This window comes from Phascolarctos cinereus, unplaced genomic scaffold (genome assembly GCF_003287225.1).
Source record: "Phascolarctos cinereus isolate Bilbo 61053 unplaced genomic scaffold, phaCin_HiC Scaffold_3;HRSCAF=262, whole genome shotgun sequence".
NCBI lineage: Eukaryota > Metazoa > Chordata > Mammalia > Diprotodontia > Phascolarctidae > Phascolarctos > Phascolarctos cinereus.
This window is the reverse complement of record NW_027555736.1, coordinates 186,524,454-186,540,390: the sequence shown is the minus strand read 5'-3', so window position 1 is coordinate 186,540,390 and position 15,937 is coordinate 186,524,454. Positions and strand designations below refer to the sequence as shown.

Sequence of the window (15,937 nt, the reverse complement as noted above, 5' to 3'; positions counted from 1 at the left end):
TGTACATATTCCATCTTTGCACAAGCTGTCCCCCATACCTGAAATGCCCCTTCTTCCCTTCAAAGCTCTGCTCAAGTGCTACCTCCTTCAAGAAGGCTTTCTTGATTCTACAGCATCAGTAATGAAGCATACTAGCTACCTCCTAACAGAGGGTGTGATGGATGCAAGTTGAAGAATGAAATATACATTTTCAGACACAGCAAAACTTGTTTTGCTTGACTATGTATATTTGTTACAAAAAGGTTTGTTCTCCTTTATTCTCAAAGCAAAGAGGGGAAGGGCGATATAGAGAAAGGGAAGCTAAGAATAGGTTGCCAAAAAGAAAAAAGAAAGAGGGTCACAAACATGTTTTTGAAATGGATTGAACAGAAGAAATCACAAACAAGCAAGACAGCTTTGAAATCTGCATTTTAATTTATTATATACTTAACAAAAAAGCAAGTTGTACATAATAGAAATTTGCATTTTGTGCACAATTTTCTTTCTGTTCTACTGTATATAAGGAAATGTTCATTTTAGATAATATTTAAGTACAAAATTTTTTTAAAGGGGAGGAGTAAAGAAGACAAGCAAACAAAAAGTGGAACACTTTGAGCCCTCAAGGAGCTTACATTCATTCTTCAAGGGTAACACAAACTGTTCGCAGATAAGTAATCCAAATGCATTTTCTCCTCCCCTCTTCTAAGGCCCAAGATAAACCTGAGCACTAAGGTTGGAATTCTCAGAAACACCACTCCCATTCCCTACCAATTTCTTCTATTCTTTACCCTTTAAATCTAACTTAATGGAGTTAATCCATTTCTAATCTTTGCTCTTGCCATACTGACTTCTATAACCCAGAAATTTATAAGAGTGGTTATTGGGGATGGGAACAGAAAGCTGCAGCCTTTCTTTAGTCCAACACTCAGGGAAATCAATGTTAAGAGATTTTTGCTGCAAGTATCTAGCCTTCAAGAAGCCAGGAAGGAAGGCAGTTACAATCCAAGTATTTATGATTCCTCTAAATACAATGACATAGCAACTTTAAACAGGACACTAAACTCCTTAAGCTTTGACACCCAGTTATGCACTATTCTAATAATACTCTCTCTCTGACCCCACAGGAAAGAGAAAGTGTTTACCTCTTTGTGTTCTACAGATCAAAGAGGAGCCAAATACCAAAAAGGGAGATTTTCTGTCTTCACACCTCACACAGTGAGCCTGCGACCCTTATTTCCAATGATGTGATAACACTTGGTTACAGTATTAATTCTCAGAGGTATATAATATAGCTTAGTTCAGAATCAAGATGTGCTGAATTATTGAAGATACATAAAAACTTTCAAAGAGCTGCCATACACATAATGTGGAAGTCTACTGTATGCTGGCTCATACTATCTTCTTTCCTGGGACCTCTCCCAGTCCCTTCAGAAGCGTAGCTACTTCTAGGAGAAAGTTCGTTCATAAGAGCCTCCACCTAACCTCAGGCCCTACTACTATCAAGTGTGAGGAACAGGAAGATTAATTCTAAACATTTAATGGCAATAGAGAACAACAGGATCTATAGTAAATTCCAAAGCTTTTGAATTCTGTGAATCCACTCAATCAGGAAAAGGGCAAACTGACTGGGGCCTAAGAAGACTGTAGAAATCCACCTTGTTGAACTGAACTCAAAGAAGACACGTGGTCACTACCCTGGTCTCCATGAACAAGTAGGGCACAGAGTATGACAATGAGGGAGTCAGTTTGCTACAGAAAAGTCAAGGCAATAAGGAAATACGGGAGGAGTGCCAAAAACCAATGCAACTAAGTCTCCAAACAATTTTTTTAAAAATGAGATAATGGCCATATAAAGGAGCCTAACAATGAGCCTAAACCTCCTTCTGACTGCTTTATATCCCTTTCCTCCAATCTCTAACTCCTTGTGCTGTTCCATTTCCTTTTAGCAAATTTTGTTTTGGTTTGATATTTGCTTCTTGGCCTCTGGGAGGATTTACTATGCTTTGTTTCTCTTCTTGTTTCTAGGATACCTGAGCTAGCTTCTACAGGAATAAATGCAATGGAAGCAAGAGGGAGAATGGCTTAGAATCATCAAATAGGGGAAAAATAAAAGGGAGAGAAAGAAACAGCCTGTTCAAGCAGACAGAGTTTGGTACCCTCTATACAGTCCAATGGATCAGAAAGAACGATGGGTCAGAGGGTGAAAATCGAATCCAGCTTAAAATATTTAAAGAATATCCACAGCATTTAGAAGGAGCAGCTTTAAACTCTAGGAAGACGAAAGGCCAAAGTGTAAGCCAAGGACACTGCCCAGAGCTGACTCATATTAAACATTCTCAGGCCAATGTAGGATGGCCACATTAGGGTACCCTGGGTTCCTTATACTCCTCATGGAAGGATGATGACACTTGCAATTCTCCTGGGGCCCCAATGGCACACAAACACCCTTCAAGGCACAAGGCCTTGGAACAGTGCAAGCAAGAGAGGGGAGAGCAGGACTCCCTGTACTCCAAGGACACAGAACTTATGAAGATGGCTTTTCCTGCCTGCCTTACACCTCAAGCAATAATATAGACAAAAAGGAACCACACTTCTCAAATAAAAAAAGTCCCCAGTGGAATCTACATGAGATATCCCATAGGGAAATCCTCCAACTCCAAAGGTCATCTGTCACTATTTCTAAAGGATGAAGAGACTTAATTGTCTTTTTCTTCAGAGACAGCTACAGCAGCTCACACAGATCTTTGTACAAAAGAAAGGAGAAGGACTAGCTCAGAGGAGAGAGACCAAGAAGCACATTGAAGTACCCTGCCACAGAATGAGCCCTCTTTATTTTGGGGTTTCTACTGCTCAAGTGTCTGACAGATGGACAGCATGGGAAAGAAATGAATCTTGACAGCAGACACAGCTCCACACAAAGAGCTCGGGCAAACCTAGCAAATCATACACCTACCTGTTAATACATTTAAAAGAACGGCTACAGCAACTATAGCAACCGTTCAGCTCTGCTGTCTGGGTACCAATGTGGATGTACTACAAAATCCCTGAGGGTCATGTGTTAAGGAAGAAGCACTAGTACCACATGCACAGGTCCTCTGATGAAGAAGAAAAAGGCAGTGAGATGGGAAAGAACAGGCACAGCTCATTCTGCTTTCTTTCCCTACCACTGACACCTCTCAAAGTGGCATGGATTTGGTTCTAGAAGATGGGCTGAGAAGCCCTGTACATCGTGGAATGTGTAAAAGAGAACACTCATTCCTTTCCCCACCTCTGCCCTTCAACCATACTCTTATCTGCACCTGCCCTTATATCAATTCTACAGGAAGTCAAATGAAGGTCTTAAATTGAATATACCTCTCCGACAACTTGGTAACTTCTTTCCCCTAGAAAACCAAGAAGCCTGTGCCTACTCTCCACTGGCTTCGAGTTCCATAGCTGGAAATTCCCTTGCTACTAGATCCCCTCCCAGAGACTTACCCAGCTGGGTATGCAACCAGACCTGAGCGGGGGTCACAAGCCAGTCCTCTGCCTCCAGACACTGTTATTCCCAGCACCTTCTCCAAGGTTACCTGATCAAGGAAATACAACAATGAGACAAGGGAGAAATACGTTAACCGACGTTTCTACATGGGGCTTAAGAGTTGTTTGTTGGAAATGAACTTGCCCATACTCTGCAGTGCTAGTTGCTTTCAAAACTAGCCAGCAACCATGACTGGTCTCTTCTGGGAGTCTACAAATCAACTGGCTTCTCTACTTTTCTGTAGAAAAAAAGCCTGATTAGAAGTTCTGCTGAGCTTCTTGATCACACAGGAATGAACTTCTAGGCAGTGCTTACCTTTAAGAGGGCTTAAGTCTGCCAACTCAGGCAGGAAAGAGTATACAAGTTAGATTTCATTCACAACTCACAACCGTGGAAGGACAAGTGGGTAGCCTGACCCAGGGTTAGTTTCTACAGGACAAAATGACAAACTGGACTCCTATCTCTACACTATCCTACTAGGAAGTAAGCCTCTCTTTTGGTGTCTCATCTCCTCACCTATAACCCAAGGAAAAAAAACACCCAAGAACTAGAAGGCTATCTGGATTTGGTAAATTCTAACACTCACATCTCTTCATTCCAGTCATTCCCTTATTAAGAGAGCTCCAAACTCCACAAATCTCTCAGTCCAGGACACAATATAAGTCCAGGAGACAGAAACAGAGCCTAACTAATAGTGTGTTTTGTTAGACAATAGTGCTCAGTTACACTAATTCTTATTATTAGGCTAATACATTCTTGCTCCTCTCAAGAAGATGGCAGGAAAAAAATATGTCAAATGCTTTAATTAAGATCCCAAGAAACATAGGAAAAACATAGCTATCATCATTATTCCCATAGTTTTCCCAAAATCATCAGGTCTTCTCTCAAATAAGCAATAACTACAGCTACAATCAATTAGGCTACTCTCTTCCTGCCACACAATCATATGTTCAATGCCTAAAGTTTCTCTCACTTATGTCTCCACTCCACAAGGTGCCCTTGCCCATCTACCCACCTGCCTTATTCTAGCTCAGTAATGCTCTCTGCTTCACTCAACCTAACAGGGATGTGACAGAGAGGAGTGTTTAGCTGCTCAGCATCCATTCTCCAAGGTGGTGGGGTTTTAGAATGGCAGCAATAAAGGATTAGGATGCATCATACTATAAAAACCCCCAAATCAAAGACATAGTTCTGAACCATGTCTTAGGACCACAGGGTTTCTTCCCAAGCCCCACAGAATCTCAGAGGACATCAGGGCATCCAGGATGTTCCCTCCACACTCCCCCCCACCCCCCATGATTTGCCCAGATCTAGAAATTCTAATAGTATTGATTGGAACTTGATTTGAATCTCAGAATAGAGATAATATGTATTAGGAACACACTCTCTGTACTAACCATATAATACCAGAATAAATACCCCAGAACTGTTTCACTCCAAAATCACACAGTAAAGAGGTCCTTGGAGGAGCTTTTGAGTTTCCATAGACCGTAAGCCAGAATAGTGGCCAATTTATGTTTTTTGGCAATGAGTGCTTTAAGTAGGGGACTCTAATACCCATCTGGCAGGTACTGAGAGACACTTCAGGATTTAGGTAGGAGACTTCAATGCCAATCTGGCAGGTTTAGAGGCACTAGCCATTACATGGCCTAAATAAGAAATTGACATCCATTAGGGGGATAAACCAACCTTGGCTTTTTCCAAACCATTCTTGGTAGTTCCCCCCCCTCCCATGAAGTGAACCTATGCCAAGCCTCATTTCAAACCCTAGTTACTTCTCATTCTGCCCCTCTCTCAAATAAGGTACAGTCCAGAGAGCCCAAAATACATGGGTAAATCAATGAGGAAATTCACCTAATGCAGTGGTTCTATTCCTCTAACCTAAGGGTTATTATTAGCACATTACAACACCTGTGTTACATAAGCCTGTAAGTTAAGAATAGTTTTCACATTTCAAAATACAGTAAAACTTTATTTATAAATGAAAAAATCATTCTTAGCTTGCTGGGCAGGGCTGATTTGGCCCACAGGCTGTGGTTGGCCTACCTGACCCCTGCCTAACCTCCCCACTCTGGAAGAATGACAAACTCTTCCCTCAGGCACTAAGCCCAGAACAACCCCACAGAAAGCCACACTTGAGATTTCCTACTACACCAGCCTTCTGTTATAGGGAAGACACAATTAGGCCCCAATTAGTGTAATAATGAATTCCCCCTGAAGTGGCCACATGTATTCAATTCAAATTTGAAGTTAGAATTATGTAAAATACAAGTTTCATATTTCCAGTGGAAATATGTAGTATGAATTTGAATAATGATAGTAATAACTGAAAATAACCATTTCTGGGGATTACCAGAACAAACAGGGACCTATTGTTTTGACCAGGGGTGGGGAACCTGTGGCCTTCTGGCTCCTTGGGTGAGGCCTTTTGACTGTGAATCCAAACTTCACAGAACAAATCCTTGAGGCTGCCGATTCCCCAACCCTGTTTCTGACTATATCTCTCAAATTCAATCTAAATTAGTCCATCCCAGCTAGTTGGCACAGTGGATGGAGGGCTCTGCCTGGAGTCAGGAAGACTCACCTTCATGAGTTCAAATCTGGCTCCACATACTTACTAGCTGTGTGACCCTGGGCAAGTCACTTAACCTTTTCCCCCTCATTTTCCTCATCTGTAAAATGAGTGGGAGAAGGAAATGATAAATCACTCCAGTATCTTTGCCAAGAAAACCCCAAATGGGGTCACAAAGAGTTGGACACAACTGAACAAGGCTCTTTAGCTGCAATCCTTTACAATTCAGGGCTTTTATGAGACTGGATTAAGGAAAGGCATAGTATTAGTTCTGAGGCATCCTACTCTCTGACAAGATTTTGGTGGGCCCAGGGATGCATTTCGATCTGGAAATAATTTTATAACTATTTTGGATTTGTTGGCTAGCACTCCAAATCCAAACTTCTTCAAGGTCTTTGAAAGGAAAAAGAGGACCCTGGGATTATTTAGGTCTAAAGAACACTACAACCTCTTCCAAAAAGCAAAGGGAGCGGCAGACTCTAATCTTTGAATGCCCTACAGACTTAGTCATTTTCCTTCCCATAGCTTGGGGATAGTGGACCATACTTCTGGCTGGGAAAGCCCTGGTAGGCAGGAGCCTGGTTCATTTTCAAAGGGTTTGTAGAGTTTGTTTTTTTGTTTCTCTGGATTTCTGGCTGGCCTTTATGAGGGGAAAGGAAAGCAGAGTTATTTCCCTTGGCGGTATGGAGAGGGGAGGGCAGGGAAACCAAAATCAGAAGCATCAGCTGCTTTTTATTTTATGTTCTTAACTCAAACCAGCTTCCTGTTTGCAGGGAGGTTCGGGTTGGACTTCACTTTTGGAGCAGCTGCTGTCCTGGGGCTGCGGCTCAATCTCAACCACTTGAGCCAAAGGCTCTGTGGGGCCTGAAGGCCCAGGCTTCAGCAGTCCCTATCACCACCCCTTGGTAGAAGTAGTACAGTTCCTCTACACTCGTAGTTGATAGCCTCAGTAGATTCAGAAAGTTTATCTACAAGAAGGTTTTGAGCCCAGATAGAATCACAGCTCCTCCCAAGCACAGTACCAACATTTGATCACTCCCACTCTTCCTATCAAGGCACCCCAGGAGAGCATCAAGGCAAGCAAAGAAAGCCAAGTGAAGAAACCCTTCAGCAAGAAACCTAGAGAGAAAGACCTAAGTCCTTTTGCTTTCCACAGCTCACAAGCAGCTGGACAGTACACATCCTTTGTAACAGGATTTAGACGGAGCCTAACCTCAGAAAGGTGGCAATCACTGTGCCCTACTCCCATCCCCCAGTTTTTTTCTTCTGCTCTTGTAAGATTCCATATGAGCGGAAAACAGAGACCTGGGTCACCACAGCTGGATGAAATGGGGTTTTCTGACCCAACTTTGAGCCAAGAGGCCCAGGTTCTCAGAGAAATAAGCCCTCCCTACCAAAGTCCCTGCCAGCTGCTCAGTGACTACCCAGATTCTGTCCATTATTGTGCAAAGCACTACACAGAAACAGTAGAGAATGGCTAAGCACTACACAGAAACCCAAACTGGCTGTGAGTAGAAAAGCAGTGGCTTAATAGTTCTGCCCTTCCCTATCCTTCCCTTATGTCTGATTTCTTCAAGCTACTCCATTAGAATTCACCCAGCCAGCAATGGCAGTGTAGAGAACAATTAGTAAATACGACTTGTACTTTTGCTCATAATTAAATACACACAAAGTAACAGAAGCACAAGATCATTCACATAATGCTGCAGGAAATGTTATTCCAAGTGCAAGAAGGAACCTGATTAAGAGCCTACACCAGTAGTTAGTTACCCTTGAATGCCTGCCCGCTTTCTTACTGTCACTCCCTTTCCCAAATCCAACCCTGTATTAGTCCCCATTATCTGAGTTCTCCAGTTCCAGGGCTGCTGAGCACTGACGGAGTAAGTTGTACAATCTCAATGACTGGGTCCACTATGAATTAATATTCAGCAACCTCAACCCGGCCTTTACCAAAGCACAACAACACTTTGTTCAGTCTTCGCTGACTATCTCAACTCCTCAAAGTAACTACTCCAGATGAAGCCACCACCACTTCTCTCCTTCCTTTCAGCAGAATAGCTTGCATACACACTTCACAGGAAAAGCCAAGGCACTGGGTCATAGGTTCCCTCTCCTCCTTGACTCTACAATTCAAAAACCCAACACCATTCCCCATTCCCTCCTTTGCTCCATTCTAGGAGGAAGAGTTGGTTGGCCCTCCTTGCCAATACCACCCCCTAGATTTGTGTCTTTGATCCCATGCTGTCTCCTGCAGCTTCCATCTTTATGCTCTGCATTCTTGAGGCCACATGTGGCCCTCTAGGTCCTTGTATGTGGCCCTTTGACTGACTTAGTCCCTGCAGCGCTCCTACCGACTGGTTCCTTCACAGTAACCTTCAAAAGACCACAAGATTGCCAACATCCTTTACTTGATCCTAGCATTCCTCAAATTAGCATTCTACATCTCTTTGATTTCACATCCAAAATCCTAAGAAGATCTGTCTACACCGTCATAGTTGCCTCCACTTTGCCAGTCAGCAAGCATTTATTAAGCACTTAGTATGTGCCAGGCACTGTGCTAAGTGCTGGTTCTTGCTGCCTAGTTCAGCCCCTTGAAATCTGGATTCTGTCTTCCTCCCCTCCTCCCCAAACTCATTCAACTGAAATTACTCTCGTTAAAATCGCCAATGGCCTTTTTCTCAGTCCTCATCCTTCTTAACCTCTCTGCAGCACCCAACGACTACTGACCAACCCAGGATATTCTCCCTTCCATTGGTTTTCATCACACTGATCAGGCTGGCTTTCTTCTTCCTAGCTGGTAGACCAAGTCTTTGCCCTTTTCTGTCTCATCAGAATCATCACGCAAATGATGCCCCTTTCCTGTGGGTATTCACCTAAGCCCCCAGGATGATGAGCCGTCCTCTCGGATGATATAATCAGTTCCCATCTATTCAGCTATCATCTTTATGCAGATGATTCCCAAATCTAATATATCCAGTCTTCATCTCTCTCTCTTGATCTCCAGTGCTGAATCTCCAACTATCTGCTGGACATCTCATCATAAGCACCCCCAACTCCACATGTCCAAACCAGAACTCAATAAATCTTTCTCCCTAAAGCTACATACCTCCTAACTACTTGCCTATTTCTGCCAAGGGTGGGGAGGTAAAGGAGGAAGCAAACATTTATTAGCCACTATGTGCTAAGGCTTTACACATTTGATCCTGAAAACAACCCTTGGAGATAGGTACTATTATTATTCTCATTTTACAGTTAAGGAAACTGAGACTTTGAGAAGTTAAGTGATTTGCCAAGAGTCACACAACTAGTAAGTGCTTAGGTCTGATTTCAACTCAGGTCTTCCTGAGCACCAACATTCTTCCACTCACCCAGGCTTGCAGTTTAAGAGTCATCCTTGACTCTTCACTCTCAATCAACTTCCTAGTCTCATCATTTCATCTCTTCAATAGCTCTCTTCTCCACTCCCACCACAACCATGCTAGTCCATACCCCTTCATCACAACTTTCCTGAACTACTACAACAGCTCTCTATGGTCTCCCTGCATCCACTCTTTCCCATTTCCAATCTACCTTCAACACAACTGTCCAACTGACATTTCCTACAGCACCAGTCCATGTCTCATCCCTGCTTCAGTGGCTCCCCACTGCCTTTAGGACAAAATATAGGCACCACTGCTTAAAACCAAAAGCCTTCCACAATCTGGTTCCAATCTACTCCTTCTAAGTTCACTCCTTCGTGCAAATCTATGATTCGTGACCTATTTATTGCTGCCCACGAATGAATAAATAAAAAGCATTAAGTGCCTACTAAGTGCCAAGCATTAGGGTAAGTGCAGAAGAAACAAATACAAAAGCAAAGACTGACTTTGTTCTCAAAGAATTTATATTCTAATGAGGAAGAAAACTGGCCAAGGAAGAGTTTGGTAAGTGGAACAAAACGGCAATGCACTGCACTCCCATTCCAGAGACAATGGTACTGTCGATTTGATTATTACAGTTCTCCAAACTAGAGGTGGAAAGGGAGTGGAATGGGACAGAATACCTTTCTGTTGGGCCAGAGGTGGAAAGGGAGTGGAATGGGACAGAATACCTTTCTGTTGGGCCAGGGTTAAGATGAGGACTCATGGTCCTCGGTGGTACAGAGCCTAGTAGTGGCTTAGCTCCTCTCAGGCATGATGTCCAGTGTGGAAGATGGGGCACAAGGGGCAAGACAGAAAAGAGCCAGAGTGAATACAAGGATCTTTGCACAATTCTGCACTTTTGCTAAGGATGCAGCCCAAAGCCTAGAATATATGTTCCATTTACCTCAAAGAAATGCTAGCTTCCTTCAAAGATCACATGATATGCCACCATCTACAGGGACCCTATCCTGAATACCCCCAGTAGCTCATGCCCACCCCCCAAAATATCTGTATCCACTTTGTATATATTCTATACTTACTTTTCTGTGTACATTATCCTCCCTCCTCTCCTCACCCTCAATGGAATGTAAGCTTCTCAGGAACCAGGCTTGTTTCATGTTTGTCTTTGTAGCCGAGTACCTACCACAGTGCCTGGTACATAATATACACTTAATAAATAATTGTTGAATGAATTAATTAAAAGAATAGTTTCAGGGGCGAGAGGAACTGAAACCAGGGAAGGGCACAAATGGAAATATATGAAGAAAGTCTGTTAATCTAAGTCAAGGCCTAAAAGCTGATGTCAGAACAAAACTCCAGGCACAAATACTCTATCATACTCCTTGAAATGCAGCTCCCACCAAAAGAAATCAGCCTGAGGGGCAAATGCAATTAATAGCATGGAAGGCCACAGAGAACAGGTGCTGCAGGCAGCCAAGTGTTTTGCTGGTTTTTGTTTTTTGTTTTTTGTGTTTTTTTAATTCTAGCAACAGTATTCACTGCAGAAGCAGAGACTCAAAACTGAGAAATGAGCCACTTTATGCCCAATAACAATGTCCCTTATCACCAGGGCTAAGCTCAACATTACGGAGAACAACAAAGCACCTACAGCCTCTGCTTTCGTAGGTATACTGCACTGTGATGGGAGAAAGACTACACTCACATTGAAACGGGTGTCATCTTTCCTTTTGCAATGTAGCTGCTGGACAGAAGAATTGCTACAAGCATAAGACGGTGATGCCAACATCCCTCACACAATATAAATTAGACATATTCTTTACAGGTCCTAGTGGTGTGTCGCTAAGAGAGGGAAAGGAGGAAAATCCTCCCATCCCCTAATGATATAACAAAATATTTTCAAAACAGTCCAAACTCCCAATGTATATCCCAAAGTACACTTTGGAACACTTTGTGAACTATGCATTAAAAACCTAAAGGCTTTGTAGGCCCTAGCTGAAGTGGAATGAGGGGGAAAACAGGTAACTGGAGGTAAAAAAGAAGGGGCATTCATTCAAATATTTATTGAACACCTACCTAATATGTACAGGGCACTGTAACACAGGGAGAAAAAGATGAATCTGAAACACGGCTTCTGCCCTCAAAGAACTTATCATCATGTAGTAGGAATGTAGTAGGAGAGTTAAGGCACATAAATTACTATAATCAAAGTAATATGTAATATAAGCCACTAGAGAGGCACAAAGTAACCAAGCACTGGAGATATGAGTTCAAAGACAGAAAGAAAGGCCTCATGCATACTCAATATTCACAGCAGCACCCCTTTTTTGGCAGAAAAACCTAGAAACGAAGTGGGTAACCATCAACTGGGGAAATGTCTAAACAAATCCTGGTATATGAATATAATGGAATATTATTGTACCATAATAAAGGACAAATATGAAGAATCCAGAGGAACATGCTTAGACTTGGATACATTGAATACAGATTAAAGAAAACAGAGCTAGAAAAATATATACAAGACTACAATAATGTCAATAAAAAAGAACACTAAGAGACAGCTGAACCAAAATGAAAGGAAATAAACATTACTGGTTCCAAAGAACAGCTGATGAAATATATCTTCTTTCCTCTCAGTAGAAAGGTTAGGATTACACGATAACTGCTATATATGCTGTGAATGTGTTGAGAGAGAAATAGAGAGAGAGAGAGAGAGAGAGAGAGAGAGACAGAGAGAGAGAGAGAGAGAGAGAGAGAGAGAGAGAGAGTGTGTGTGTGTGTGTGTGTGTGTGTGTGTGTGTGTGTGTGTGTGTGTTTTGCTTTGTAACAAGGAAGGATTTTTTTTTTTAAAGAAATGTCTAAAGTGCCCTAGGGGTTCTATGAAGTAAAGAGTCACTCACACCTGATAATGCAAGGCTTAGAGGGGAAGGTAGATTTTGGGCCAGGCCTTTAAGGATGGTTAAGACTAACAGATAAATGAAGCAGGACTGGATTCCAAGATGAAGAAGTGGCATGAAGCCAAGGAAACAGGTAAGAAAATATAGGGCACGTGTAGGCAACAGAACATTTAGGGCATAGACAGCAATGGCGTCTGGCTGGGGCAAAGAGAGATAATATACCATCAGAGTGAAGCCAAAATGGGCTTCAACTGTGGAAGAACTCTGGAGGGGTTTGAATTTTACCATGTAGGCAAAGGAGAACCAGTAGGCTTTTGAGCAGAAAAGTGACATGGGCAGGCCTGTTTTTCAGGAAAATTAATCTGGGGAGAAACAACATGATGTAGTGGACAGAAGACTGACCTTGTGTCAGGAAAAACTAGGTTCCAGTCTCCATCTGACATTCTAGCTATGTGACCATGGTCAAGTCATCTAATTTTTCAGTGTCCCAGATGGTGATGGGAGTTTCCTACACCAATGAAATCACAAGTATGGATGAAACAAAAACAAAATAATTAGAGTGGGAAAAGACTGGAGACAAGGAGATAAGTTTAGTTAGTGGTTACTGCAGCAGGCCAATCAGGACATAATGAGGGTCACAGAAGACAGAATGGAAGAAAAAGGGATAAGATGCAAGAGACATGGAGGTGCAATGGAAAGAACTTGGGGCCTGAGTGCACTGGGGGAAGAGTAGGGAATTAGGTTTTAGCCCAGGTAACAGAAGAATGGTAGTGTTGGGGGTAAAAAGGAAGTCAGAAGTAAGAGATGGTTTTGTGGGGAAGATGCTGAGTCTAAACTATTGGTGCATTAAGATTGATCTATTAGCATGCAATTGAGACTGTGGGATTGGAGCTTATAAGGGAAGTCAGAGCTACAGACAGAAGTCTGAATTATCTACACCAAGGTGATAGCTGAAATCAACATTAGCTCAACTAGTTAGGAGAAATAGGGTGAAGAGAGAAAAAGGGGCACAAGGATAGGACCTTGGTAAACTACATTTAGGGGATAGGAAGAACAAAAGGAGTCAGTATAAGAAACAAAGTACTCAAATTAGGGTGACAACCAGGATAGCTAATGTCACAAAAAAGAAAGTAAGAAAAGGTGAGGATGGATGGTCAACAGAGCCAAACCCTGCAGAGATGTCAAGGAAGCCAAAAGAGTAAATAAAGATCTTCAGAGTTCAAACTCACGAGATATTCCAATAAAGTTGGTCCTATGGTTCCAGGAGATCCCAAGACCTGCCCATAGATTCCTAAACATGAGCCTAGAAAAAATTCTCAGCAATGACTTTCTGGTCCCCTAATCCCTCAGTCATTCCAACAGTCAAGGGAATGTAAAGAGGAAACACTGAAGTCTTGCCTGAAAACCAAACTGCTTCCCTCACTCTTCGTAAGGGATCACAGAAGAAAACTGTAATATTATGGAAGCAGCTCCTCCCCTAAGATTTAGTGAATAGTCAAAGCCCACAAAAGGCCAGAGTCACCTAGGGCTGGATGACCTCCGGAGTTCATATACATCAGCAGGAGTGAAGAAATCCCAGCATCTGGTGGGAGCTATCCTCTGCAATGGCTGCAATGAGAATACCAGCTTCCCCTTTCCTCCTCCCTCTACTTCTCAGCCCCCCCAAAACCAAGTTATAAATACCTGAGATATAAATCATCACCAGCCAAACCATGAGTTGGCTATTTCTGCACACAAACATGTCTGAGACCTGCCCTCCCTTCCCTCAGGTCAAGAATAACTAGGCCTTTCTCCTGCACATACTGCTCCAATTCCCTCACACATATCAGGGACTGTCAGAGGTTCCTACTTGGTATACTCACTAACTTCTTTAGAAAGACACACACACAAGCTGCTAGATAATAGCCCTAATTTAATGAAGGCAGATCAGATATGCATTGACACATCAGAAAGGACCTTGTCTCCTCACTCTAAAAACTCTGCCTGGTTTCACTGATTGATAGTTTTTCTGTCTTCATAGCACAAGAACTCTGACACAAATAATTCCAAACAAGACAAATATCAGGCTCCCCATTCTACTGTCCAAGTATCTGGAACTGAGTCAGTCTCCTTCGCTAGGAAGATGAGAATGTCTTCAGCTTCTCCAAATGACAAACTTAGAGAGCATCTAGACCAGTGGTCTCCAAACTTTTGATCACACCCCTATAAATAAAAACTTTTGAGCATGCACCCCCAAGAGCATGCAGCCAGTTGGCACAGTGGACACAGCACCAGACCAGTAGTCAGGAAGACTTGAGTTCAAATACAGCTTCAGACACTTACTAGCTGAGTGGTCCTGAGGAACACTTTAAGTACCGTCTGCCTCAGTTTCATCACCCATAAAACGAAGATGATAATAATAGCACCTACCTCTCAGGGTTGTTATGAGGATAAAATTATATCTTTGTAAAAGCACTCTGCAAACCTTAAAAAACAATATGAATGTTAACCATTATTATGTGTTTATTTATAAATAATATACACATGCCACTATGCTATTATGTATATTATAAAGTCAAAATGTAAATTAATAAAGGACGAAATAAAGATAAAATAACATTTGACCTAAAGGTCTCTGAACTTAAGAAACTTTACTTTGGTAGCTATGTGGATATAGATTGTTAAGACCTGAGTCAGAGAGACAAATTAAGAGGCTATTACAAAAGTCCAGGAGAGGTTATGAGGGCCTGAACTAGGATGGCGGCTGTGTAAATGGAGAGAAAAGGACAGAGATGCAAGGATCAGTGCAAGGGAGAAGTACAGCATCACACGAAGAGCATAAACTTGATGACTGAAGAGGGATGGGTTTGGAGGGGAAAGAAAAAATAATAAGATCTGTGATGCAGAATGTAATCCAATCATTGGATTACAGATTTAAAGGTGGAAGGTATCTCAGAGGCCCGAAGAAGTTGGGGGTTAACACAGCTAGTAAATGTCAGAGGCAGGATCTGAACTCAAATCTTCCTGACTCCAAATGCTGCTCTCCGTCCCTGAAGCCAGAGGCGTCAAACTCATGCAAAACTCTGCAAATGAGCCAAATTAAAGTGTAATTGGGAGGTTATGCAACACAGATAACGTTAATTTGTGGTTTTCTAATTCAATACGTGGCCAGCAGGGATCTGTTTCTATTTTAAATTTGATATCACTGCACTAAGAAACCTAGTTGTCCACTCACCCTGTTCAACTCACTCTATCTCACTTAAAATAAATGGGGGGGGGGGAAGCTCTCACTAACTGACACTTGCCCCCAGCACAAATGGATTCCTAACATAGCCCTGAGGTGATCTGGGGTACGTGTATGCTGAGGACAAGGCCAACAGCAGCTGTGCAGTTGCTAGTTCAAGATGCCCACATTAGGTTATAATTGCCCCTATGGGCACACAACAGGGTAGAAAGAGAAAGAGGCTGGAGGCTTACAAACCACTGGAAGGGGAACAGGAAGGGAATATGGCCGTGTTGGAGACAAGCCCCAGGATTGGCAAAAAAAAAAAAAGAGAGTTCCTTTCATTTTTATACCAGTTCTAAGAAGTCAAACTGCAGTTCCACCTGGTACTTAGAAAAGAACACAACA

The 15,937-nt window shown here is 42.4% G+C and overlaps 1 protein-coding gene across 1 annotated transcript in view; it reads right to left on the bottom strand.

Moving 5' to 3' along the window:
- Positions 1-15,937, bottom strand: part of MAPKBP1 (mitogen-activated protein kinase binding protein 1) — an 87,696-nt gene that overhangs the window by 51,760 nt on the left and 19,999 nt on the right. Inside the window, 1 exon segment of the mRNA XM_078151353.1 lies at positions 3,457-3,548. Within this exon segment, the coding sequence (XP_078007479.1) occupies positions 3,457-3,548 (92 nt within the window).